Source organism: Leptidea sinapis, chromosome 1 (genome assembly GCF_905404315.1).
Source record: "Leptidea sinapis chromosome 1, ilLepSina1.1, whole genome shotgun sequence".
Lineage (NCBI taxonomy): Eukaryota > Metazoa > Arthropoda > Insecta > Lepidoptera > Pieridae > Leptidea > Leptidea sinapis.
Window position 1 is genome coordinate 17,259,303 of NC_066265.1, and position 27,132 is coordinate 17,286,434.

Consider the following 27,132-nt stretch of genomic DNA (forward strand, 5'->3'; position numbering starts at 1 on the left):
GTTACCAAGAGCAGCTTTCGACAACGACCAGAACTTGCGTGTTCCGGTCGGGTAACTGGAAAGCTGCTCGCCAATTTTGACGACGTGCTTCGATTTCGCACGGGCGATTTGCCGCTTAAAAAATCTGGAGGCACGGTTATATTTCCTCTTCAGAACTTTGCAGTTCGGATCCTTTGAGCCCAGCGCCGCAACCCAAGTTCGATACGCCTGTTTTTTGCAGACAGATGCTGCTTTAACTGACGCATCGAACCAGGGCTGTGATCTGCCACGGATCGGTACTACAGAGCTTGGTATAAAAATATCCATGCCCTGCAGTATCACATCGGCTACTGCAACGGTGCAGGCACTAGGATCATCCGAAGGGAAACAAACCCTGCCCCAAGGGTAGGTTGCAAAAAAGGAACGCATCCTATCCCAATCTGCTGACTTGTAGTGCCAAACGCGGCGGGTCGCTGGTGGTCTGCGACGTTGGCGTCGGATAGGCACTACACTCCTGACCAGGCAATGATCGGACGTTCCGAGAGGGGCGTCGACAGAGACCTGGTAACCATCGGGATGTGTAGTCAGCAGAAGATCTAATAAGGACGGCATGTGGCTATCCACATCCGGGAGCCGCTTCGGCGACTCAACCAATTGGGACAGACCATACGCCAATGCAAAATTATGCACAGATCGCCCTGCGTAGTCTGTGGTACGTGATCCAAGCCATTCGGCATTGTGCCCGTTGAAATCACCCAAGACTACGATTTCAGCGGGGGGGATCTGAGCAAGCACGTCATCAAAGGCCGCTTGAACGCAGCCCATGAGGTGATCCGTTTCTGCGTTATCACTATGGGACCTGTAGACACACGCATAGATGCGGACGCGGTCCTCTAAATCTACGCGGAGCCAGAGAGTAGACAGGCCCCTACCCTCAAAATTGCCGAGACGGCGACAGCAGATATCCTCCCTAACGTACACACATACCCCGGCATGAGGCATGAAATTATGCTCAATTTTGTACCCGGGGTACGTTAAATAAGACGTATCGCTAGGACGAGATATCTGCGTCTCCGTAAGGAAACACAAGGCCGGCTGCGCCGTCTCAACGTGGTGGTGGACGGCGTTTAAGTTGGAGTGAATTCCCCGGATGTTACAAAAGTCCACATTAAGCGTGGAGCGGGGTGCCGTGGTGTTGCTGCCCTGTTTGTCCTGTGACATACACGGTACTGTGCCCTCCCCAGAATACGAAGGGCAGCCCGAGCGCGAATGCTCGGGGAGGGATTCTCTGGCTCTACAAGAGCCGGTACCCTCCTGGGGTAATTTCTCTTTAAATACCAATGCTCTCATATTTTGTTGGGGGGGGGGGGAGAACGGGGGGGAATGGCCTCCGGTCCTCGAATCTAAACTATGCGAAACATAGCGGCACTAGGCCGCTACTTCACGCCGGTATTCTGTGCGAGTGTGGTAAGTAACCCGGACGAGTCTGGCCCGATTGTGCTGACGTCATGAGACAGCAGCGTGACTCTCCCACTTTCAAAAAGCCCGTAGTCGCCTCTTACGACACCCTTGGACCTGGGACTACCCTATTCTTTTTTACGCCCCGGGGCAGCACAGGGCAAAATTTCTTAATATGTACTGATAACGATGTGGATGAAAATTTTTCTTACAACAAAGATATTTATAATGAACTATAAATGTAATGTAGAGATATGGGGGTGAGAGGTTATCGATAATATGTGTCAAGTTGAATCGAGTAACTCTCCACAAACTTTAACAACCACACATCAAGTTCAATCAAGTCAAACGACAACAAACCGATTAGAGCTATGAGTCCAAATCTGTCTGCTTGTGCTGCCTGTCTAATATTAACGGCCACGACTTCACACGTCTTCGCAAAAAATAGAGTTATAAACGCAGTGAAGATAGACCTAACCGCTCCGGAGCTGGTTGATGTGAGGGAAGTGGATGCTCAGGGATTGTACGTGAGGTGGAGGACAGTGGCTTTTTCCAGGGCGGACCCCGTCCTAGGATATAAGGTACGACACACATGTTTATTATGTATTAAAGCCTACTTTATAAGTCTTGCAGACGTATGACTCGCGACTCAGGAACACCACTATTAAGACTTGTACGGCCTTACAAATAAAATTGGCATAAATTTATAACTAATCACAAACCAAGAATATGTAAAATGTTTAAAAATAGACATTTTGCTTACAAATGGTTTGTTCGGACGTATCACGTTTCCCGCGTTTATTTGCAAGGCAGCTTGTCATTCGGACAACTTCAGAATTATCATTGTATTGACAGTGTTGTCAACGATAAATGTAAACATTTTCATTTTCTTTTTTTATCATCAGTTATAACATTATACCAAGTTTATTTGTTAGGCCGTAAAAGTTTTGTATATCTGTCCTTTTATAACTCAAAAACGGCTTGATCATTTATGAATCCCAATTAAAATTGGTACGTAGTAAGATCATGTGATTAATTTACTTAATTAATAGTCTCTTTGTAATGACTATGTTCAGCTTGCGAGTTGAATTCCGAGATGAAATGTGTGTATGTCTGTATGTACTTTATGTCTTTCTCTAGCCAAGGTGTATGTGACATGTTGTGGACTCAGTGTATAATTTAGGCGAGAAAGCATAAAAAATAAATAAACTTATGTAACATAAAAATATAATAGTTTAATATAATATAGTATATATTAATCGGTTAATTAGTAACTAAAAATTATTTACACCCATTGTTTCATGTTTTCTGGCAAAATAAAGGATTTATGATTTTATAATTTCAAACTTATGTCAAATGACTGCACGTTTCATACTAAACTAAATTTCAATTTTTACTTAGACAGTTCCGCCCCTTATTACGTGTTATTTACATCTTCTTTGCCGTCAGTGGTGGTGTGAGACGACCTGAACACTAGCACACATATTGATATATTATGGAAATTTAACCTAAGTGATGCTCCTGTACCATCACTTACAAAACAAAATTAATATACTGAATCGTTATATTTTCAGATAAAAATATGGGAAGTGAAAGAGTCGTCTGAACACGGACTGGAACTGGTTAATGCTGAAGAGTATCCAGCAGAGGTAACCAGTGAACTACCGACAGATGTAAGTACTGTTTATATTGGACACCAACCGCTAAAGGGGCCGTCACTCACCATCATGAGATCACTTCCCACTTCAACAACAAGCGCCTTAAATTTCTCCTTAATCTGAACGACTGAGTATTACTTATGAGAGAGCTCATGGTCACTCAGAGGGCAATGGAGAGGACTATGCTCGGAGTTTCCCTGCAAGATCGAGGAATGAGGAGATCCGTAGGTAAACAAAGTTACCGATATAGTCCAAATGATTGTGTAACTGAAGTGGCAGTGGGCAGGGCAATAGTTCGACGGGCAGATGGCCGTTGGGGCACTAAAGTCCTCGAATGGCGACCATTGCTCCTTTGCACAACATGCCGGCTAGATTATGGGTACCACAACGGCGCCTATTTCTGCCGTGAAGCAGTAATGTATAAACATTACTGTGTTTCGGTCAGAAGGGCGCCGTAGCTAGTCAAATTACTGGCAAATGAGACTTAACATCTTATGTCCCAAGGTGATGAGCGCAATTGAAGTGCCGCTCAGAATTTTTGGGCTTTTCAAGAATCCTGAGCTGCACTGCATTGTAATGGGTAGGGCGTATCAATTACCATCACCTGAACGTCCTGTTCGCCTCTTCCCATATTTTCATAAAAAAAATACAAACATTTTTGGATCATGCGTCATCCGGGCTGGTGTGCCTGAGAGGAGAGCGGCACGAATCGTCCATAAGTGTTGAGACACAAATTAAATTAATTAAGGTTGTATTGTTGATGCGCTCAGCCGTTCCCGTTGGCCAACACCACACCCGGGACCAGAGAGGAGATCGCGACCGGCGGGGAGACAAGCAGCGCGGTGGTGTCAGGGCTCCGGGGCGAGACTGTATACGAGCTCCGGGTTTCAGCTTTCAAGGCTCACGAGGACGGGCCGTGGTCGCTCCCCACGAGGATCAAAGTAATGAACGAGGTTGACCTGGGCAGACGTGCCTCCATCACCAGGACTGCGGAGGGCTGCAGGTTCTCCGTCTCCTCCGATGTGGAAGCGGAACACGAAGAATACATCCACGTGTATAATTCTTATTTTTGAAAAGCGCTACGAACTTGATTTTTGACCGTTTACCCAACTGATTGCAAAATAATTAGTTATGTTACAAGTTGCTTATTGTTTTATTTGCATTGTGCAACCCCCAATCACTCATACATTTATAAATATAATAGAATCTAACGAATGTTACAATTCCATTTTTACCAATCCATAACACTTAAAAGAAGAATTTAAATAAGAACTGCAATTATAGCAAGCACTCTTTTGAATTCACAAAATATTAAGAAATTCAGCAGTATACAAAATATCATAAAATATTTGCGAGCATATTAAATAAAATAAAGGTAAATAAGGTAATAGGTAAAATAAACCTTGGGTCGAGGCCTCTATGAGAACATAAAAGAAACACTGAGTAATAAGCCAATGTATTCCGGAACACTTTTGTCAAATCCCTCCTTTTCCCTGATCACCGTGGTCCACACTCTTGTACCATCAGAAAAATTACAAGAAAATCGCCGACCTTATATAGCGTCGAAAAACCTACTTATGAATTAAAAAACCGATGACATCATAATATAATTACAATGATAATTATTATTATATTAGTAAATAACTAGCCATTCCCGTCCGCTTCGCTGGGCGAATTTTAAAAGGAAAGAAAGTTGGAATTGGAAAAATACGTAGCCATAAACCATCTAGGATCAATTATTTCGCATGGAATGGTGGTAGTTTCATCTCGATACGATCAGTGGCTTAGGCGTGAAAGAGCCTCAAACAAAGACCATTTTCAATATATATAATCATTTATCTATAGATAAAGATAGATTAGTACTGTACGGCAAACATTTTGGGTTTCACAAATTACCCAATTTTTATTTCCACCGCTCCGAGAAACTTTAAAATGTTATTTTTTCTTCATACCTTTCTTTCTTTCTTTCTGTAACATTCGTTGTATGTGTACTTAGTATACGTATCGCACTCCCTTATGAACTGATTCATTTTCAGGACAAAAAAGTACCTTTTGGCGCCTGGTATCGTGAAATGATCATCTTTGAGGGCCTGATGCTCTTCAATGAGTTAGCTGAGAGATTTCTAAAATATATATGTTAGGGACTGATATGTAATCTCCAGTTCGAACGTTTAAACATTCTGTAAAATGTAAAATAACATGTAATAAAAATTATTGAAATGAAGCTGACTTCAACTTTAAATTCGCTACTGCTTCTAAACTACTGGTGATATTTTTATCGCTCTAACAAAAGAGAATAGCTATTTTAAAACAAAAAGCTTTGATATAAGGGACTTTATACTATAGTCATTACTAACGGCTGTCAGCTGGTCCATGTGCGGGCGACGGGAAGTACTGTGCCACTGACTTTCACACGAATTATATTTATTTGGGACTGGTTCGCGTGGAACGAGATAGTTAGCTCCACCCAAACGCTGAAGGTCGTTGCCGTGATCCTAGGCCTTCAATCCTCGTTATGTGTGCTTAATTTCTTTCGTAAAGGCCGGCAACGCTCTTGTGATTCCTCTGGTGTTGCAAGAGAATGTGGGCTGCGGTGATCACTTAATATCAGGTGGCCCGTACGATCGGTTGTCCTCCTCTTTCAAATCAAATCATAATAACAACTTGAGAAGTAGCTGACCCGGCAAACGTTGTTTTGCCATATAATTTAGTGTTCGACGGTTTTTTCTCCGACATATTTCACAAATACAACTATTATGAAAAAGTATTTTAATTTTTTGGGTTAATATATCGTATATATTTGACACTCACAATAATTTGGATTTCTAATGGTAACAGAATTTTTAAAATCAGTTTAGTAGATCCAGAGATAAAGGCCGGCAATGCTCTTGTGATTCCTCTGGTGTTGCAGAAGCATGTGGGCGGCGGTGATCACTTAACATCAGGTGACCCGTACGCTCGTTTCACCTCCTCTTCCATAAATAAAATCATAATCACAACAAGATGAGTAGTTAAGCCATGAAAGCATAACAAACTCACATACGCATAATTTATAATATTAGTAAGTATATAATTATCATTGTAAGGATAAGGCACCGTTTGATATGTATAATATTTTTTTATGACAATAAGGGACGAGACGAGCAGGATCTTCAGCTGATGGTAATTGATACGCCCTACCCATACAATGAAATGCCGCTCAGGATTCTTGAAAAACCCATAAATTCAGAGCGGCACCACACCTGCGCTCGTCACCTTAAAACATAGGATGTTAAGTCTCATTTGCCCAGTAATTTCACTAGCTACGGCGCCCTTCAGTCCTAAACACAATAATGCTTACACTTTGATACTTCATGGCATTGCTACGCCATGCCCATTAAAATGCAGTCATGATTCTTGAAAAACGCAAAAGTTTTGAGCAGCACTACAAACGCACTCGTCTGCTTCAGCCATAAGATGTTAACTTTCAGTTGCCCAGTAATTTCACTAGTTATTACCTTCAGACCGTAACACAATAATTTCTGCTTCACGGCAGAAAAAGGCGCCGTGTTCATCATAGGAATGATTTTTAAAAACTTCTTATCTTATTGTTTGTATCTCATATAAAGTTACACTAACTAAATATTCAGTCAGGATTGATATATCCCTGCTTGTGGATCACAATATCACCTAGGTAGTATAATAATATTAACTTTGATATTACGTTATTATTATATTATGTGCGTGAACTTCTAGAAGTCAGTTGCAAACAAGTATATAACCCTGACTATACTCCGTAAGTCACTAGATCTGAAAAAATTTTCGGGACCTGACCCATTTGGCAGCTGAATTTATCGTGGCATGTGCCTCCGAGCTGTCATTACCCATATCATTATTGTTTAAGAGATCCTTCAATGAAGGTCAATGAAGGTCTGGTTCAAATGGAAAACAGAATATATCTCTCCAATACATAAAAAAGGTTCTTGGGAAAATGCAAATTTAGAAAATATTGTTAGTTGTACCTACATTACTAATTTTCATATCTATATTGGCTGTTATAAAAATTAGGGAACCTTAGGTCTAGATTTAATATCCTTTTTATGTAAACAATTTTAGAATGTGACCGTTTGTTTCTATTAAATAAATAGGTAAATAAAGGCAATCATTTAATATTATTAAAAAACATTACACCAATGCGGCGAAAAGTATCCTTTTACTTTGGTTTTTATCTTAAAATGAGATATTAAGCAGTAGTACTTAATTGTTACTCTTCATACTTGAGTCCCATTAGTTCTGGCGTTCTTCAAGGATCAAAATAGAGGTTAGTTCTTTTTCGACGTTTTCACAGCTGTCATACTCCATCTTGACGCAAAAATGGTCTAAGAATATTTATTATATTAGATCTTCATGTGCATTCTAATACGTATTACATCTTTTTTATTCTAGCTCTTGCTGCAATGACACATATTTTGTCAAATAATATTTTATTTGTGTTGAATCGGACGACTTATAGGTTATACTTGAGCGGCGCATCATAATCATCAAAAGAGTCTCAAAATGGCTCGTAAAGGACAAGTTAGTATTCAAGAGACGGTGGAGAGCAATGAGGAGTTCGAGGCTTACTTGGCAGCCCACTCTCACCAACTGATCTGTGAGTACTGTGTGAAGAGTCTGTAAAATATAAAAATATAAGATAAACAAAAAGATGAAAGTTGAGGTTGGACTTAGTATCCCGTTGAACGAATTAGGAGGTTAAAATATTGTAATTGAGAGAGCTTTGGAGAGAGCTCTAGAGATTAATTAAAGCGTGGGTTAAAGATACCTAAGTATATGTTAAACTTATTTATAACAGGAGGAGAGGCCTCTTCTCGCCTCAATAAGGCTACTGGAAACCCAAGCGCTGGCAGCTATTTCGATACGTTGACCGAACCACAGGCTGACCCGTTGGTCAGCCTAGCTATCCAACGTGGAAATGCTGCTATTAGTCTTGGTACGCTTCCCCGTAATGACACTTTTAATTTTATATAAACATAGTATTGTATATATAGTTTTAAGATTGGTTTTGATTTGTAAGATTTATGTACATGAGCTCTGTTTAGAGAAATATTAAAACTGAATCTCAATACACACATTGAGGTTAGATTTTTTTTTCTTTATTTCCTTGAAAACTGTGCACTGCCTTATAATAAGAGTAGTAGCACTATAATCACGGATGGAGGCTCTATCAACTAGAATTTATAAAAATTGGGTCGGTTAGGTTATGTTAGAACAGTTAAAACAACGCACGAGCCGAGCGTTACGTGCCACCGCAGGGACCGGCGAGTGCCAGAACCGAATTGTAGCTGTTTCCCCTCCTTTTATTTTCGTTCGTTGCCATTTCACAGATTAGGGAGAGGAGAGGGAACCTCCCCAACCGTTCAAATTGTCATAATTTGACGTAAGGTAATAATGCTTTTTTCTCTGATCGGTACATTACCTTATAATTGGAGCAGTATCAGAGGTCGGGGGGCACCCACCCACTCCCCATTCCGCCCTCCTTCATCCCCTCCTCGTGCTACAGGATACTAATTTTTAACCGAAAATTGTAACAAATTTCAGTTAACATTGAGATTTAACTCATTCCTTATGACTGAATCGGAAGTTCAGAACCACGCGTAATAATAATCATTGAGGTCGGTTTTATATATAGTTCGAACTTTTAGAAGACGCCTGACTTCAATTTCTTGTGGCATGCTGTAGTCAAGCCTTTTAGTTTATGCTGAGCCTTTGAAGCAATAATAAGCTTTTGAGTTATGGGTTTTGCTTAAAATATGCCTTCGTGTGAATTGAGATACAGTTTTAATATTTTTCAGAGCTCATGTACTTACATCTTACAAATAAGTTTAACATATAATTAGGTATCTTTAAAACACGCTTAATATAATTAATGCTTCTGTAGTAAAAATCTATAGTAGCCAAAATGTCAGGAATTTTTGTCAGAAAATCAGTGTGTTTCAAGTTTCACTACGGGCTATGTTCACCTGGCACGCGTGCTGCAGGTATGGAGGTGTACAGTGAATTCTGCGGTCACTGCTTGGCGACGGGCAATGCGATCAGAAAAGGAAAACTAGAAATCGGACAAGATCAAATAGCCATGGTTAAAGTATGTTTTTTTTTTTCAAATATTTATATACCCACACTCGCTGTGCTACAAACGTCACTCACCTGCACCAGTAGTGCTACACGTCATGCCCCTCGCCGGCGCTGCTCCAACAGTGTCGTTGGCAACTTATACGAGATCAAATAGCCATGTTTGAAGTATATTTTTTTACTTCAAATATTTATATACCTGTAGTCGTGCTACGTTCATCACTCAATTGCACCAGTATTGGTACACGTCATGCCCCTCGCCGGCACTGCACCAACAGTGTCGTTGGCAACTCATACGAGATCAAATAGCCATGGTTAAAGTATGTTTATTTTCTTCAAATATTTATATACCCACACTTGTTGTGCTACAAATGTCACTCACCTGCACCAGTAGTGCTACACGTCATGCCCCTCGCCGGCGCTGCACCAACAGTGTCGTTGGCAACCTATACGAGATCAAATAACCATGTTTAAAGTATATTTTTTTACTTCAAATATTTATATACCTGTAGTCGTGCTAAGTTCATCACTCAACTGCACCAGTATTGGTACACGTCATGCCCCTTGCCGGCCGCGAGGCTGCACCTACAGTTTCGCTGGCAACTCATACGAGATCAAATAGCCATGGTTAAAGTATGTTTTTTTTCTTCAAATATTTATATACCCACACTCGTTGTGCTACAAACGTTACTCATCTGCACCAGCAGTGCTACACGTCATGCCCCTCGCCGGCGCTGCACCTACAGTATCTTTGGCAACTCATACGAGATCAAATAGCCATGGTTAAAGTATGTTTTTTTTTCTTCCAATATTTATATACTCACACTCGTTGTGCTACAAACGTTACTCATCTGCACCAGTAGTGCTACACGTCATGCCCCTCGCCGGGGTTGCACCAACAGTTTCGTTGGCACTTCGTATGCTGGGAGATTAAAATAATATATGTAATATGTTTTGAGTGGATCGTACTATTATCTCTATGAGACAAATTGTGCTTTCATATAGACTTGGAAGAAGCCATTTGGCAGAGCGGACTCTGTCTTGGCTTGGCATTGGCCATAGGCGGAGTAACGTAGTGATTCAAGTTCTGCAGTCACCATATAGGGATTGTAAAGGTCGTGTTAGGATGAACGGTACCAAAATTTATAAACGATGCGCGACTCGAACCCGCGACCTCTTGGTTTCAATGTATTCAATGACAATTGTCTATTGTAAGTCCAAATTTGTACCACCCTATTTAATAGCAAATAAATATATATGAATGAATAAAAAAAAATAGTTGCGACGTGTTGCTAATGTATGAATAGGATGTCGGATTGAGGCAGTCTCTTAGTCAACGAAATGTGCCCAGTGCTATATTATTAGAATATCGACTTCAAAAATTTATTGAGAACTTTTTCAAGTCGAGCAATGTGAATTCGAGAATGCTGTGAACGAAAGAGTAAAAAGCAACTTTGTGAGTAAATGGCAGCCTGCATGGCCGCCAAGGTGCAGAATGATACCGAACTGGTGAAAGGCCCTCCCTACAGTGTGATCAACATGATAGTCAAACCGTAGCTTTAAGGCAAGCATAACACCTAAGCCCTAATTACCCGGACCCTTACCAGATAGAACGTAATGTAACGATAATATAAATTTAATTTTTAAGTTAATTTTAAGGTACTAGCTGACAAAGTAGACGCCGTATCAAGGTTCAGAGACAAAAGTGAGCCGGTATTTCTGTTTGTGCTGGTAATTATCCTTTATATAAGTGTATTTGCTTTCTATACAATTTGAATTTATTATAAAAATGTGACTATCAATGGCTGTCGCTATGTCCAGACTCACCGCTTATGCCTCCCCGTTTAACTTAACCAATTTTATATCACCATCTGGTGACCTTAACGGAAACCGTATTGCCATTCCGTGTTCATCTGGTGCTCCCCTAAGCATCCCCCGGGCTGGCGGTTCGTAAAGGCAATAGGGCGGTAGTTGGACGGATCCGAGCGTACACTTTTCTTAAGGATTGGGTGCACTAAAACCGCCTTTCACAATTTTGGGACTTCGCTTGATGTGTAGGAAAGCCGGAAAAGACCGGTAGGCGCCAATCCAAAGCAAATATCCGCAACACTATTAAGAGAATGCTCTCTTTATGAATGTCCAAGGTAAAAAGGTGTTAGCTGTGATAGTAATTATTTACTAATTAGTAAAAATTGGTACTCATAAAATTATGAAATTTGTGAACGGTGAAATATTAATCTACGAGAACTAACGTATTATGTCTTGTAATAGAAGGGCAAGCTGACGAGAGCGATGTTCGGTTCCAATGGAATCGAGCTGAACCGTATAATGGAGGAAGAGCTGGCGTTCATGAAGAAGGAGCTGGACACGGGAGTGGAGCGACCGAAGCGCGCGATACAGGAGTTGCTGCCCGAAGAGGCCGTGAGTATCCCGGTCACCTGCTTACTGTAGGATCACTTGATGGTCGATCAACGCAGCACATGCTGTCTTGCAGTACCAAAGGAATGACACGCTATGAAGAGAATAGGTTATTATCAGCCTGAAAACACCGAGTTTAAAGTTCCCCAGTTTGGTAGTATATGCAGGAACACTGACCTGTATAAATACCACTGGACAAGCTGTTTTTGTGCCTATTTGAAGCGCCATTCGCGAGCGTCCAGAGAACTAATTTTGACGTATTATGAATGACGTAAATGGCTGTTAAGGAACGTACAAAATTCAGAAGTATTTTTGTAATTTGAATTAATTTCGTTCGTTTTTCGTGATATTTATACCTCAAGAAACAACGTAATTAAGTACACATTTTTTGTTTTTGTAAATAGTTTCCCACCATCTATCGATGTTTGCTGAGGTTGTCGAAAACTGGTTTTAGTACCGCAGACTCTCGTTATATGGCCAACAGCGCCAAAATGGCGAATATCAAACAGGCACAAAAGCACTTTGACAACCGTCAGTCCTTTGGTAGGTATTTAGTAGTCAGTGTGCAGGACTGTCCCTTAAGGGCTGCCAACCCATCATATTTATCAGAAAAGTGCTAGTATGTGATAATGGCGATTTAACACATACTTAAATAAATAAAAATACTGCTCTTGTGCATTGTATCTATCTAGGTTTCTATCGAAGCAGAAAATACAAATTTCAAGAAACAAGTTCAATTTTACCTGAACCTTAGCCGTTCATATTGTTCTAATAAATTTTATAAATAAAGAAAACGTTGCTATAGTATACTTGCGCATGTAATGGAGATTCTATATGAAAATCATTTATTTCACAAATTTGTAAGGATTGCTAAAAAAATTATTTTCTGGAAGAAGTTTTATGGAATTTGTGCACACTATTTTTCGTTCAATGTTAGCGCTTTCTCTTGCATGTCGTCCACAGCTAATATGCGTTGGATTACAACATGCTTTTTTACCATGTTCACGTTGACGATAGACAGGACCGGGAGGGCCCTCTTAAGAACAGCACTTTGAAGGGAAGTTTATCACATGAAATGCGGCTACAGCTCAAAAAGATGCATCTGCGGTCATACATATACTAGAGTGCAACTCTGCGGAAAAAACTATTGTCTCCAACGCCCAGCTTCTTTAAAAGCAATTTTTTCTTGGTGCTTCAGTTGACCGCTTGCTGTATTTTGTTTTTTTTTTTTATGGAATACGAAGACAAACGAGCGTACTTGTCACCTGATGTTAAGTGATCACCGCCGCCCACATTCTCTTGCAACACCAGAGGAATCACAAGATCGTTGCCGGCCTTTAAACCTTTAAGCCCTTACACCTTCCGTACGCGCTTTTTTTGAAGGTACCCATGTCGTATCGTCCCGGAAACACCGCACAAGGAAGCTCATTCCACAGCGTTGTAGTACGAGGAAGAAAGCTCCTTGAAAACCGCACTGTTTAGAGTGATTATTAAAGAATGTATTTATTAATGCCAAGATAATTATTGTATTTAGGCTAGGATCGAGGCAGATTTAAAACTGGAAGAGGAATACAAAGAGGCAGCGGAGAGACTACGCGTCCTAACCCTCGCAGCCAGGAAGAGGCGCGTGTGCGAGAGGCTCTCCCACCACGTGACTAAGATCAACTTTATCATGTTCTGGCCGCACTGCCACCAAGCACATTTCGACCAATATGAAAAATGGGACTTGCTCAGTAAGTGTGTTCAATTTTTAAGATGAATCGGCATAAATTAACACTCAATCACTTATATACTGCATTTTTTACTACGTAATGTAATTTGACACTGACCAAAGATTCTAAATTACAGAGAAAAATGTTGTTTAATTGGCAAAACGTGTTTTTGCCAATTTTGTTATTGCCAAAATATTTTTCTTTATTATTTGCAAATTTGTGCGTTTACCGCTAAAAAGTCTCCCTTTGTCGTATCCCCTCGATCCGAGATCACTGTATACTCAGCGACGTTCAGTTAACTTGGAAAAGAAGGCCAAACTGGCCCCTAAACAGCTTGTAATACTAAGAAAGGCGAGATAGTACTGCACTAGAAGCCTCCGCCTGCAACTATATAAGGCACAAATTCGGCCTCACAAGGAGTACTGTTCTAACCTCTGGACTCTTCTTCCATCAGTCATTTCCGATCGGAAACAAAACGTGCGGAAAAAAAACATTACGTGCAAAGTACCAAGCGCATCACGTTGACGTATGGCATTCCACAACCGCGAGTTTTTGTAGAAATTTCTTGCCTCGCACAGCCACTTTGTAGAATCTATTACCGGCTGCTGTTTTCCCGAACCGATATGACTAAGCGACCTTCAAGAAAAGAGCATACTCCTCCACCTTAAAGGCCGGCAATGCATTTCTTGACACCTGTTGTTGCACCTGTCAATGGACGGTTACCCCACCACCCCCCATCCCATGAGCCACGTGCCCGTTTGCCGTCTCTTATATATAAAAATAAGTATAATATACATAATATTATAATTTATAAAATAATGCCACAGTAATAAAATGCAGCCGTCATTTTGTGACTGTTCAGTACAAATGCATCAAAAAGATCCGAAAGTATGGACGTCGTCAGTAGTGTGTGTTAACGACAGGGAATCTGTCAATCTGGAATGAAACAGAAACAAAAAACGAATTAGGCGCCACGTTGACAGATTGATGTCCTATTAGTGTCAAGTGTCAATGTGTCAAGAGTTTCTCGCCGCCTCCGCAGTTCCGCCGCGACCACGTGTCATGCAATTGAATCGAAATATCGACATTAAATTAATAAAATACATATCGTGAGTACCCGTCATAATAATTACAATATTAAATGTGTTGTCCAGATGTGTCGGTGTTTGCCAAGGAGACGTTCCAGCTGACTGAGGAGCTGGCCCGGGAGGCGCTCTACATGAGTGACGTAGACCTCAACCCCGCCTGCCTGCACGCGCTGCTCTCTGGTGAGGTGCTGGTCGTGCTCTTCAAGATGCTCGACACCGACTATCGGGACTTCGTCAGTGAGTCTACATCATACCGCTCATCCGATACAACAATCACGTTATTAAGTTATAGTTAATGATCAGGACAACGTTTTTTTATTAAAATAAGGGACTAGACGAGCAGGACGTTCAGCTGATCGTAATTGCTACCCCTAACCATTACAATGCTGTGCCGATCGGGATTCTGGAAAGGCCCAAAAATTCTGAGCGGCACTACGATTAAGCTCGTCACCTTGTGTTTCCACTATACTGCTTCACGGCAGAATAGGCGCCATTGTAGTACCCATAATCTAGCCAGCTTCCTGTGCAAAGGAGCCTCCCACTGTTAGTTTGAAGTTTTGGTAGTTTGAAATTTAAAATATAATTCTATATCCAATCATAATAACAATTTATAACAAAAATTCGTTAAATTGTCAAGAAAACTATTATAAGATACCAGTTATAACAAACCTGACGTACATTTATACCGTTTTATAAATGAATGAATGAAATCAAATCAAAAATATTTAATTTCGTAGGTAAATCACATTACACTTGAAATATGTAATTTTTTTGAAATTTTTTTTTGAAGGCAGATTTCCTCAGAGAACAACGAGCAAGAAACTTAAACAAAAACAGAAAAAAGGTTGAAAAATTGAAAAAATTTCAATTACAATATATGCAAAGTGATGAAACAAAAAATATACTCAAACGTCAAATACTAAATGCCTTACACGAGTAAGTCAAAAATAATAATATGAAGTACAATACAAGAGTTCTGGAGTGCGGTAGATGCATCAATCCACACATACCATAAATAAATAAAGGCAATATGCGAGACTTCAATTAGCTATTATATAAAATAATATAATAAGTTTAATTTAAAAAAAAGCATGTAACAGGACCATCCAGCCACCACAACTAGCGCCCGTTCACGAGCATGACGCACGGACCAGCCATCGCCTCCCTCGACCATATTTTGGGAAGGGAATGACCCGCCCGACGTCGCCGCTACAAGCAGTGGCTTTTAAGCGAGAATGACGATGCCTACCACAAGAACTCTACCATATAACAAAACAGTGTTATCATATTATCACCAGTCAACAAAAAAAATTTTTGTGCTTGGGTTGTACTTGGTATATCGGATTATTTATTGATTAAGCACAAATAAATTTAAAAAAATATATTAAAAATCAAAAATAATTTCTTCTTAAGAATTTAGAGCAATTTGACCATTTTCGATTTTAATGCCCAATTAATGCTGATCTTCAAATTAAGACCGTATTAAAATGCATGCATGGAAAGTTATTGGAGACTTCAAGATGGTGTGTTTTTTGGCTGGAATGCAAGTTGTATATACTAAACACTAGTGTTTTCTGTCCCTGTGGGATAGTAGAAAAGAGGGTAAAGCCAAATTGTCTTCGAAGGAGCTTGGCATCATAAATAGAACACGGCACTACTTCAAGCCGGCCCACATTCTAGCGCTCTACAAAGCGCAGATCCGGCCACATATGGAATATTTCTGTCATCTCTAGTCTCGTGGTGCACTCCAGTATCAGCTCGATTCATTTGACCGCGTGTAATGCAGAGCTGCTCGAATTGTCGGGGACCAGTCATCTGTGAACGGCTGAGTCACTTGGATTAGAGACGTCACTTCAATATGTGTCTTCTAACGCATTTATCATGGGGAGTGTTCCGAATCATTCCTGCCGCCGAAGTCCACCTTCGCACGACACGTCACAAATAAGGATGTCATCCCCACCGTCTGAATGTTTGACGTTCCTGCGGTTTGTTCGGTTTTCAAGCAACATTTTTCCACGTACTACATAGCTGTGGAATGAGCTTCCTTGTGCGTTGTTAAAACATAAGATAGAGAAACTGATTATGTACGTATGAAAATTTAATATACCGTCACAAAAATCGTCACCTTTTTGCTCTTAATGGCAATTTTCATTTTTATAACACTACTTTTAAACTAATTCTAGTAGGCTTCATAAGATACATAATAGCTTTAAGGGTAAATGTATGCACTTTTATAATAAAGTCCCAGCCAATGTTCAGGCATTATCTATAAATAAATGTAAATATTTTATTAAGAAATGGCTCCGTCGTAAATCCTACTACTCCACAGCTGAATATCTAAGTGATCGGATAGCCTAGAACTTGATTATGATTATTTTATAGCAATAGCAATGACTGTACAATATTGTATAATTGATTAAAAAGAGCGCAAAAAAAGAATTCTGGGAGAGTTTCTTGCGCCGCTTCATCTCTCTCAGAGCGCCATTTGTTTCTGAAGCGGTAGTATTCTAGTGTATTAGAAATTACATCAAAAAGTATTCTAAAGGAATCAATTTTGAGAAAATAAATGCCTTTTAAGCCGTTTCACCATTAAGTCTGATCTATTCAACACAAGTGTGGCAACGGCGAGACGGCTACTGCACAGGGATTTTTTTGATTAGGTAGTATTGGATAATGTTATACAAGTTAGTTGATAATTTATAGTAATGTTATAGGAGTTGCAATTGGTATGCATATTATGTTCACATATATTGTGCTAATTGTATTATAGTGTATCTAGTTTATATATAATATTGGCTGTAGGTATGTTGGATTATGGGCTGGTGTATCGCACACATATGTAACTATCCAATTATATACACGTGGGATTCTATAAATGGCTAGCTATGACTATTAAGATTGTTTTGTAATGTTATGAAAGCTGTTGAATCACCTAATATATAATAAATAAATAAATAAATAAATAAATAAAAGTGTGCGATGTAATTAGATCGGGGAGCTTCGCTGCTTTAAATATAATGTTCGTATTTAAACAGGACTAATGCGTCATGCGCTATACGAAGAAATACCAATCCCTAAGGAAGACGTGCCCCCGGAGAAGCGGGTTCCTCCTATACCAGCGTATGAGCGCTACGCTACCATCAGTAAGACTGCGAGGGAAGTGAGGAGGGAGAGGTATGAAGCCAAGATGCAGAAACTGGTGAGCTCACGTTATGTTACATATGATGTTATAGTGACGCAGGTTATTGTAATTTAGTAAATAGTCTCGTGTGAGCAGGCTTCTTCCACACCACCGAGTACCACAGCACCTTTTTTTATCTGTCGTGAATATTACTGCAATATACAAGAATTATTGTATTTTCGTTTTCTTGCCGCTCCGAATATTTTGTTTTAAAAGAATCCTCTATTGGAAATTAATGCATTGTGATTGGCTAATGGTGACTTACTGGCAGGTGAACGTGTTGCTCTTTTCGTAACTGTTTCTCATTCAAAACACGAAAGAATTCAGATTGATGGATGATTTAAGAAGTAAGTTCCAGTAGTATAGTTAGTTATAGTGTAGGTATTGACCTACAGTATAATAGGGGGACAAGTGACACGCAGTTTTGTTCAATAGACCAGCTGCTGTCCTCCCAAGCAATCATATTATACGCAATTATGTTACTTTGGGTTTTATAGCGTGAGGAAAGAGAAGAAAGAGAGCGGCTGGCGGCAGAGCAAGCTCGCCTGGCACGCGAGGCGGAGGAGGAGCGACAGCGAATAGAGAAGCAGAAGCAGGAAGAGGAGAGGATGGCGAGAATGCAGGCGGGGGTACGTATAGAGTATTGCTGTTATCTCTGGTCTGGCACACCCCAGTATCAGCTCGAACAATTTGACCACGTGCAACGCAGAGCTGTTCGAATTGTCGGGGACTCAGTGCTCTGTGAACGTCTAGATCACTTGTGTAGACGTCACTTCATTCTGTGTCTTCTACGGCAATTGTCACGGGAAGTGTTCCGAAGAGCTGTTTGACCTGATTCCTGCCGCCGAATTCCACCTTCGCACGACACGCCATAAATTAGAATATCATCCCCATCATCTGCCTTCATCCACAGTGCGGTTTGCAAGGAACTCTCCACAACCAAGCTGTGGATTGAGCTTCCTTCTGCGGTGTTTCCGGGACGATACGACATTGATTCCTTCTAAAAAAGCGCGTACAGTTTTCTAAAAGGCCGGCAACACTCATGTGTTTCCTCTTGTATTGCAAGAGAATGTGGGCGGTGGTGATCACTTAACATCGAATGACCCGTACGCTCGTTTAATAAAAATATGAATCTCATAGTAGAACGAACCTATACTTTGTCCAACGAACTAACTAATATGACTTCTTTTCCCTTGCACAATCGTGTGAAAGTGATAACGATGCATCACCGATATAAATTGTCAGGATTGGTCAATGGGCGTGACAAATTCATGAAAATGTTAGACTGCGTTTTATGTAAAAAAGGATAAGTCCTCTAAATGAAATCCATTTAGAGGAAATTCATGTATTCATCTGAAATTTAAAGCAAAATTGAATTTAAAATTCTCATTCTTCAAACTTGTGTACAAAAGGAATATCCTAGTACTTGAACAAATTAAAATAAAAAATGTTGAACCTAATAAAGGACTTAACTTCTGAACCACTTGAGTCATGCTCCAAATTTATAAAGAGTTGTTCTTGTATTGGTTTTCTATTTCTATCTATCTGCTGTCAAACTTTGTAATAGCTTCGTATAATATTTTATTTTATTTTATTTATTTATATTTAAGTTTCAAACTGGTATTATTTTGTCCCACATACCCTTAAACTTGAGCACCTACTTATTCTATTTATAATGGGTTAAGGCGAAGAATAAGCAGAAAACACGGAAACAAGGTATTTTTAAACAAGTTTTGTAAGGAAAAAATAGCATCTAGAGCTATGAACACTACTTTATCCTGTTACAGATACCCATAAGTTTTATTTATAAGTTGTCAATGTTTTCTGTTGGTTATAGTTAACGTGATCGTGATCTCGTGAGTCCAACTAATGGCCAACACACGTCTATATGCCCACATGTGTATGTCACTAATATAAGATAAGATAAGATAACATCATTTATTTGTAGTCATGGGTATACATAGATGTTACAAATCTTTAAAAATTAAAAATCAATCCTTATTATTTAGTTACCGGCTGACCCTGAACCAGAGAAAGTCGAAGAAGACGGAGCGGAGGAAGTAGAGGGAGTAGAGAGAGCGGAGGGAGTAGAGGGAGAGGTAGCTGCGACCGAAGCTACAGAAGAGGTAGTTATAACAGCGTGCTTGAGTTTCTTCGTTCTTTAGGCTTTAATGGTAAACTTCATGGGGTATGTTACATATATGGTAACAATTGTCAAGAATAGGTCATTTTAGTATTAAGTCTTTTTCGTCAGTAAAGACAGATCTCAATTAAAGGTTGAGGATCTTGGAGAAGATGGGGAAGTGGAGCAGGAGTTCCACTCGGACGTGTCGGTGGAAGGCGAGGAGTACATCCCGCCGGGAGGGCTGCTGGTGCCCGGATTGTACACGCCTCCCAACGCACTCGCCAAAGCCAATGGACTCGTCCTATTCTTTCCGAAGGTCATTGTGCATATTCGTAAATTTAATAACGCTACCAATTAATATAATAGTTACTTCATATAGTTTAATTCATTCTTGAACTTTATTTTGAAGACAAGATGAGATTCAATTTTTTCAGCATTTGGTATAGACAATGAACAAATATAAAAATGGAAGCATTTCTGACGCTTTTAAATATTGCAACTAAAATTTTACCTTAGTTAGCAGGGCTTCCAAACCGGCACGTGGATTAGTTCAGTTAGGAAATCGAATCCTTGTCGGGCGGGATTTTTAAAACAAATAAAACAAACGATTATAAATGCATTCTTGTGTTGTAGTGGTGTATAAATCATACGAATCATTGTACCAAGCAGTGGCGTGCATTTATTTTCTAGCAAGGTATAGGCATTGTAGATCTATCTAATCTGTATTTGCGCTTTAGTCGAACAGTGCTAGGCTTCTTATATAGAATTCAACCCACCTTAGCAGATCACCGTGTAAGCCAATCTTTGAAAGCTTATTTAAGAGAATTTGATTGTTTATTTTGTCGAAAGCTTTCGAAAAATTGGTGTACATAGCGTCTACTTGACATCCAGCACCTATGGCATTAAATAAAAAATAATTGATAGTTTACTTATTGTTCTTTATTGAAGTTTAAAATTTACAACTTTTTTGCTGATAATGAACTATAAATACTATGGAAACACTGCTTCCATGTTTTACATGCGTTTACTAGATAGATATCATGGGAATAACATTAAAGATTAATTAGACTGCGAATGTGTTAACTATTGGTCATACGTTTCTAGAGAAAAAAATATGTCGGACACATACGGACGATCAGATCTGAAATGGGGCATTGGGGAATGTGGTTATCTTGTATTAAAGTGTTTCTAATCAAGTTCGTTACTTTGATAAAAATTATTTGTTTCTGGATATCCAGATAAATATAAAAACTTTTAAATATTGATAGTATATTATTGCACCGCAATTGTCTATTCCTTTTATTATGGCACACAATAGTGATGATTCCTGTGGGAAATAGGAAATCACCTATAGACAACAGACGCATTGTTGACTGATTGGCTGATCTAATGTCAATCTGTCAATTGTCATCTGATGACAGCTATGTCTCTCGCATCGGATACCCTTGGGCCTTGAATCAATCAATCACCGGGTACCGGCATTCATTCGTGCGGACGTACATCATTATTTAAGCAACTACGTCAGTCAGTTCCTAGAGGAACGTCTTCAGGTATGTCTGTCTATTGTTTCACCATAGCTAATTTTGATTTTTAATATTATATGTTTTCCTACGTACGCGTTAATACACTATTTTCACAACCAACCCATTGCTCCAAGACAGTACCCATGTGTACATATTATAAACGCGCCAGCTGTTGACGGTTGAGACACACAGGTGGTGGCAGAGCTGACCACGATCGAGTCTGAGTTCCTGCCGCCGCACGTGCTCGTCATGTTCCACGTGGATAAGAGGCAGGAGGTGCAGGAAGTAATGCAGCAGTTCCCTGAGGAAATACTTAATGTGAGCTCTGCACTAAATGTCATTTCGTAATGGAAGAGGAATAAATGATCGATAAAAGAAATAAATGAACGCACGTGACACGTAAGAGTAAGTGACCACCGCTGCTCACACTCCTTGGTTGTCGCGTTCCTCATCACACAGTTTTGCCCTAGTAACACTCATTACAAAGTTTGATTGTACGAGGAAGGAATATAAACCGAATTGCATCGAAACGCTGATGACGTCGAAATGATGACGATGATATTTGAGTTAGGACCGTCTGGTGTGAGAGTGGAATGCGGCAGCAGGTGTCAAGTGTTATTCACGTTAGTATAAAATATTTTTTAAGTCTCATCAAAAATTACTTTTGCCCCTTTCCTGCCCTTTGCATTGTTTGCCCCAGTGGAAATCACGTCGACAACGAATACGGAGGGAAAGCCTGTACCTAGGCACAAAGAAAGAGATATAGTGATAAATTCACTGTACCCCACTGTATGACAGATTCTACCTATAAAAATATTTATATTGCAATCCTCGGCAACGTTATTGATTCTAAGCGTCATGTAATTCTAATCATACGAAAATAATTATTTTCGCCTACATATTATATACAACAAGTTTTGTACTAAGCGCCATCTTGTGTCAATAACATGACACAACTATAGCACATTCGAAACGCATATAGGAACTAAGTAAAAATTGTTTGTGCTAGTCCCTGGTGCTCACCACTGTCGCTGTTGCAATGCTCCTTACGGTAGTTTCATTCGTAGCATAGGAGCTATCTCTCTGTTAATACGTAAGTAACCATCCCTACTCTGTGGTATCGCTAAGATATTCATCTCTTTATTTTACTAATTTTCTGGCACCATCTTTTTTTTACACGCTTTATATTAGCTTCACTTGTATGTTTGTATGTTGTAACCGACTTCTTTGGGCGCGATTTTGACGCACTTTAATCGGCTAGATTTCGTTCAAACTTTGTAGATTTATCGAGGACCGATGACATTACACTAATTTGATAAAATTATTCAATTTTTCAATTGCAAAATATGATTTTTGTTAATTTATATAATTTTTAAATAAATAAATCACTAATAAGCGCCATCTAGTAATTTATTGTAAACTACAAAGGAAACGCGCGACATGTCAAGACAGTTCCACAAAATTAAAGAATCTATATTCGTTTCGAAGCGAATAGATGGCGGTGAATTTATATTTCCATTATAAATTATTAATGCGTGATTTAATTGAGCTAATTATTATAAGAGCTAGTTCGGGGATCTCGGGCTAGCTGAATTAAGTGATCATTCAATATAACAAAAATATTTTTATTCGCAAATATTAAAATCCCTTCATTTAATCTAAAAAAATTAACTAAAAAAATAAAAATAAATAATAGTTTAAAAAAAAACTAAAGTTCTTGTGTTCTTTAGTTTTTTTTTAAACTATATTTTTTAAATCACCTTCTGACGACTTGTAACCGGCTGCGTGATTTTGGTATTCGTTAAGGCGTAACTAAATTTTCTTAAATTTGTCTTTCATATACCATCAAGAGGTGAGACTAACTGCTAGTGCTGGTATTTAGTAGCGATATCTGTCGCATGCTGCAACCAGCACACACCAAATATATTGTGAATACAGCTGCTAGAATGAGTAGATGACCTCTGCACAAAACTAGCTTATTTATAATCAAAATGTTAACCATAGTAAAACAGTAGCACGCCTCATCATGAACTATATTTTGCAGTATGGCATCTTCGTGGGTGACGATCCCTATTCCGCCGAGCACCTGGCCTTCACCATCAAGCAGTACAACCAGATGGAGAGGCTCCGGAAACAGTACGTTTAAAGTTAATTACCCACGTCCCGTGGGCGACACTAGCTAAATCTTAGTTAATTTTTGAGATATCAATAGTAGATACAATATTGAAACCCAAGGGTTCAATATTGTTCAATAAAGCGATAAGCATAGCATAAGAAGTAAAAAATATGACGTCTGGCCATTTTTATAGAAAATTATTGTGGTTCATCATGTGGGGGGCCTACCAAGACAACGTCTTCCGGTACGTGGTTGTCATGCGAGGACTTTACTGCCCCAACGGCCATCTTTCCGTCGAGCTATGTGCCCTGCCTACTGCCACTTCAGTTTCGCGACCATCTTATCTATTTTAAATATTAAAAGTTATATAAATATATTTTTCATGGAGAATGCTCGGTGCCGTATAGTGGCGTTCTTCATCAATTTCACTTTACATTGTGTGTGGGAGCAGCAAGGACCGGCTGGCGGTGATGGTGTCGCGGCGCCGCAGCCTGCCGTTGCTGCAGCTGGCTGGACTCAACCCGACGTACATCAGCGCGGACGCGGCCTCGGGGGAGCGGGAATGCCTCGCCCTGTTCCCGGTGGGCTACGGCGACGACTACCTGGAGGAGGAGAGCCTGCATGAAGAGGAGATCAAGGTGCGTCACTCACATGTTACAGCAGTCTGAACTTGACTCAATGAACAAGTGTGGCAGGATTTTATAATGTCATTGACGACGGTTTATTTGTTGGAAGTTAACAATATGACACCAAGAAACACCATGATGATGATGATTCATACATTGATTTGACAGTGGAAGTTGTCAGTGGGATTTAAATAACGTAAGCTTTAACTTAAAATTATTTGAAAAACGTATCTATAACCGAATTAGAATATTTCATTTTTGGGACAAATAAACAAATGAACACTATAGATGTTTCATTATGGCCCGGTTTTCATTAAGTCGGTTCGAATCTTCATGATGCGCGTGTGTCCAAATCAACGAAACAAAAATGGCCGTTGTTGGGTGTGTAGGGAGGGGACATCAACAATACATTCGATCCGACACTTTGACTGGAGCTTCGCAGTGACAAAACTTTTGATAGAAGAGTCTATTAAAGAGAGACACTCAGCCCGGTTTCCACACAGATTGTTAAGCTACTACTAGAACTTCTACTGTCAGTCGGGTCCGACCTAATGGAAACCGGGCCTATGACAGCTACGGTTGTACATAATACACGAGGTTACTATTCATTTAAAATAGTGGATTGTTTGACAGGAGGTGGATCCCGAGCCGGAACCGAAGGCAGAGGTCAGTATCGGTCCACTGCACCATACTATGAACAAAGATAAGCATAACTATTAGAACAAACACAATTCACTACAAACGGGAGAAACTATAAAGTAACTTATGCAAAACATTCTGTTTTATCAAACGAGATCACAATGCTGTTATCTCCATAACAATGCATGTTAGAGGCGTCCAACATATCATTGATACATAATAGCATAAAATACATAATAGCTATAAGGGTAAATGTATACACTTCTATAATAAAGTCCCAGCCACTGTTCAGGCATTATCTATAAATAAATTTAGAAGGTTTTATAAAAAAAATGGCACTGTCGTAAATCCTATAACTCCACTGCTGAATATCTAAATGATCGGATAGCCTGGGACATGATTGTGATTATTTTATAGCGATCGAAATGACTGTACAATATTGTATATTTTTATTGAAAAGAGCGCAAAAATAGAATGCTGGGAGAGTTTCTTGCACCGCCTCTTCTCTCTCAGAGCGCCATTTGTTTCCGAAGCGGTAGTAGTATCTAGTAGTTATTAGAAATGACATCAAAAAGAATTCTAAAGGAATCAATTTTGAGAAAATAAATGCCTTTTATGCCTTTATACGCAGAAGAAACAGTATTAGGTGTAGCAGACAGCCTTGGAGAACACCAGCATTCACGATTACTTTTTTGACTTACTCGTTTGACTATTTGACATTTGAGTATTTTCTTGCATCACTTTCCATATATATTGTAATTGAAATGATTTGTAAAACAATGAAAATGTTAATCATGATTTAAAAGAGTGGCAATGAGTTTCTTGCTACGTTTTCACATTAGCTCAACCGAATATAATGGCAAAGTAGCGGTAGATTAAATAAGGAAATTTTTTTTTTACATTCGTGTCATTTCCGTGACCTACATGAATAAAGTGATTTTGATTTGATTTTTGATTTCAATATATCAATTAGTGTGTGACTAGCCTATAGAAATCACATACAAAGCGAGCAACTTGGAAGAAAATCTCTAGCGGAAATATAGCAAGATAGAAAAGAAAATTGAATCTATTGTTACTGTAAGCCAGCCTAGCGAAACTCTAAGGAAAAAGCGATACACTTGTATGAAACGTGCAGTCATTGATAGATTGACAGATGATGAATTTAATTAAAATAATTGACGGAGACAGCCGAAATCCACTACGTTTTAGGCAACTGTCCGCTTTCAAACTTTTTCGTCACCAATCGCCTTACTACAATTACTACTATTTGAAACTTATGTCAAATCACTGCACATTTCATACTAAACTAAGTTTCAATTTTTGCTTAGGTAGTCCCGCCTCTTATTACGTAGTATTTACATCCTCCTTGCTTCAAGCGATTTTGATTGACAAGTCATATACAGTCAGCCACTTTAAGCAGTAGCCCCTGAGTATTTTAAATATTGAACTAGCAAACCAATAGCTAATGCATACATTGGCAAATTAAAATGGATCACAAAGTATCGGTCTATCAGGTTGTTACTTAGGTATTACGCTAGTATATTGTAAGTGTATGGTCAATTGTGTTCACTTACACCAACCACACATGATACACTCACTCACGCCTTGTTCCCGTCGGGGTAGGCAGAGACAATAGAATGCCATTTGCTTCTATCCTTACAAACCTCACGCACTTCCTCTACATTCATTACTCTTTTCATACATGCTCGCCGGTTGTGGGTGCTTCGGACCTCCCCTTTTCTCAAAACGTCCCCAATTTGGTTGATGAATGTTCTACGAGGTCTCCCGCGACCGACTTGCCCACACACACTTGCCTTATATAGTTGATGCGTCATTCATTCTTCACTCATTCGCTCCACGTGTCCAAACCATTTCAGCATTCCTTTTACAGTCCTCGTCACAACAAAACACAGCGCGCTCGTATTACTGCATTCGGAATTCTATCAGTCAGTCTTACCCCACACATACTACGCAGTGATCGCATCTCAACTGCGTTAATTCTGCTTATGATACATTATAATTACACTTATTACAGCCTGAAGTCGCCGAAGAAGCTGCTAACGATGACGACAAAGAAATCGAGGATGACGATTAATTGATCGTTACAATGAAACAGACGATGGCCTAGTAGGTACTGTAGTACACACTTGTAATAACAATATAAATGTTTTATTAATTAATAACTGTAATATTATCAAATACATTATTTAAGTTGCATTCAATTGTTTTACTTACAGGCAGTACTTTTTTAATACAGTAAGCCTACTTTCTATTCTAGTTACAACAAGATTGCAATAAACTCATTGATTATGAGACCACTGCGCAATCAACTTAACTCGGGACCTTGCTCGAATGACAGTTCTAGGAAGTATGATCGGGAAGAAAAACTCAACAAAAATGAAATAGGCCTGTAAAAATAAAATTAATCTCGCAATAAATTTCCGATCAAATTTTTTTGAAGTCCAAAGAAGTTTGGACTTGCGTGGAACACTTTTCTTGGG

General features: G+C 39.4%; 1 protein-coding gene and 1 long non-coding RNA gene across 2 annotated transcripts; both read left to right on the plus strand.

The window, feature by feature from the left end:
• The first annotated feature begins 1,397 nt into the window (after positions 1–1,397).
• LOC126967926 (uncharacterized) lies at positions 1,398–4,239 on the plus strand. Its single transcript, XR_007730100.1, has 3 exons — positions 1,398–2,018; positions 3,012–3,110; positions 3,866–4,239. It is a non-coding gene; the product is annotated as an uncharacterized LOC126967926 (long non-coding RNA).
• Positions 4,240–7,575: 3,336 nt separating this feature from the next.
• Positions 7,576–26,778, plus strand: LOC126967835 (uncharacterized). The gene is made up of 15 exons (XM_050812526.1): positions 7,576–7,725; positions 9,113–9,216; positions 10,863–10,934; positions 11,475–11,624; positions 13,156–13,354; positions 14,488–14,658; positions 17,457–17,620; positions 18,100–18,231; positions 19,612–19,728; positions 19,879–20,043; positions 21,443–21,568; positions 23,295–23,386; positions 23,818–24,004; positions 24,626–24,658; positions 26,667–26,778. Exons 1-15 carry the CDS (start codon positions 7,632–7,634, stop codon positions 26,724–26,726), a joined length of 1,866 nt encoding a protein of 621 aa, XP_050668483.1. The 5' UTR covers positions 7,576–7,631; the 3' UTR covers positions 26,727–26,778.
• Positions 26,779–27,132: the final 354 nt, after the last annotated feature.

Coding starts and splice junctions, on each gene's coding strand:
- LOC126967835 (XM_050812526.1), top strand. CDS start 7,632: ATGGCTCGTAAAGGACAAGTTAGTATTCAAGAGACGGTGGAGAGCAAT. Junction 10,935..11,474: donor CGGTATTTCTGTTTGTGCTG/GTAATTATCCTT, acceptor GTCTTGTAATAG/AAGGGCAAGCTGACGAGAGC. Junction 21,569..23,294: donor TCCCTGAGGAAATACTTAAT/GTGAGCTCTGCA, acceptor TATATTTTGCAG/TATGGCATCTTCGTGGGTGA.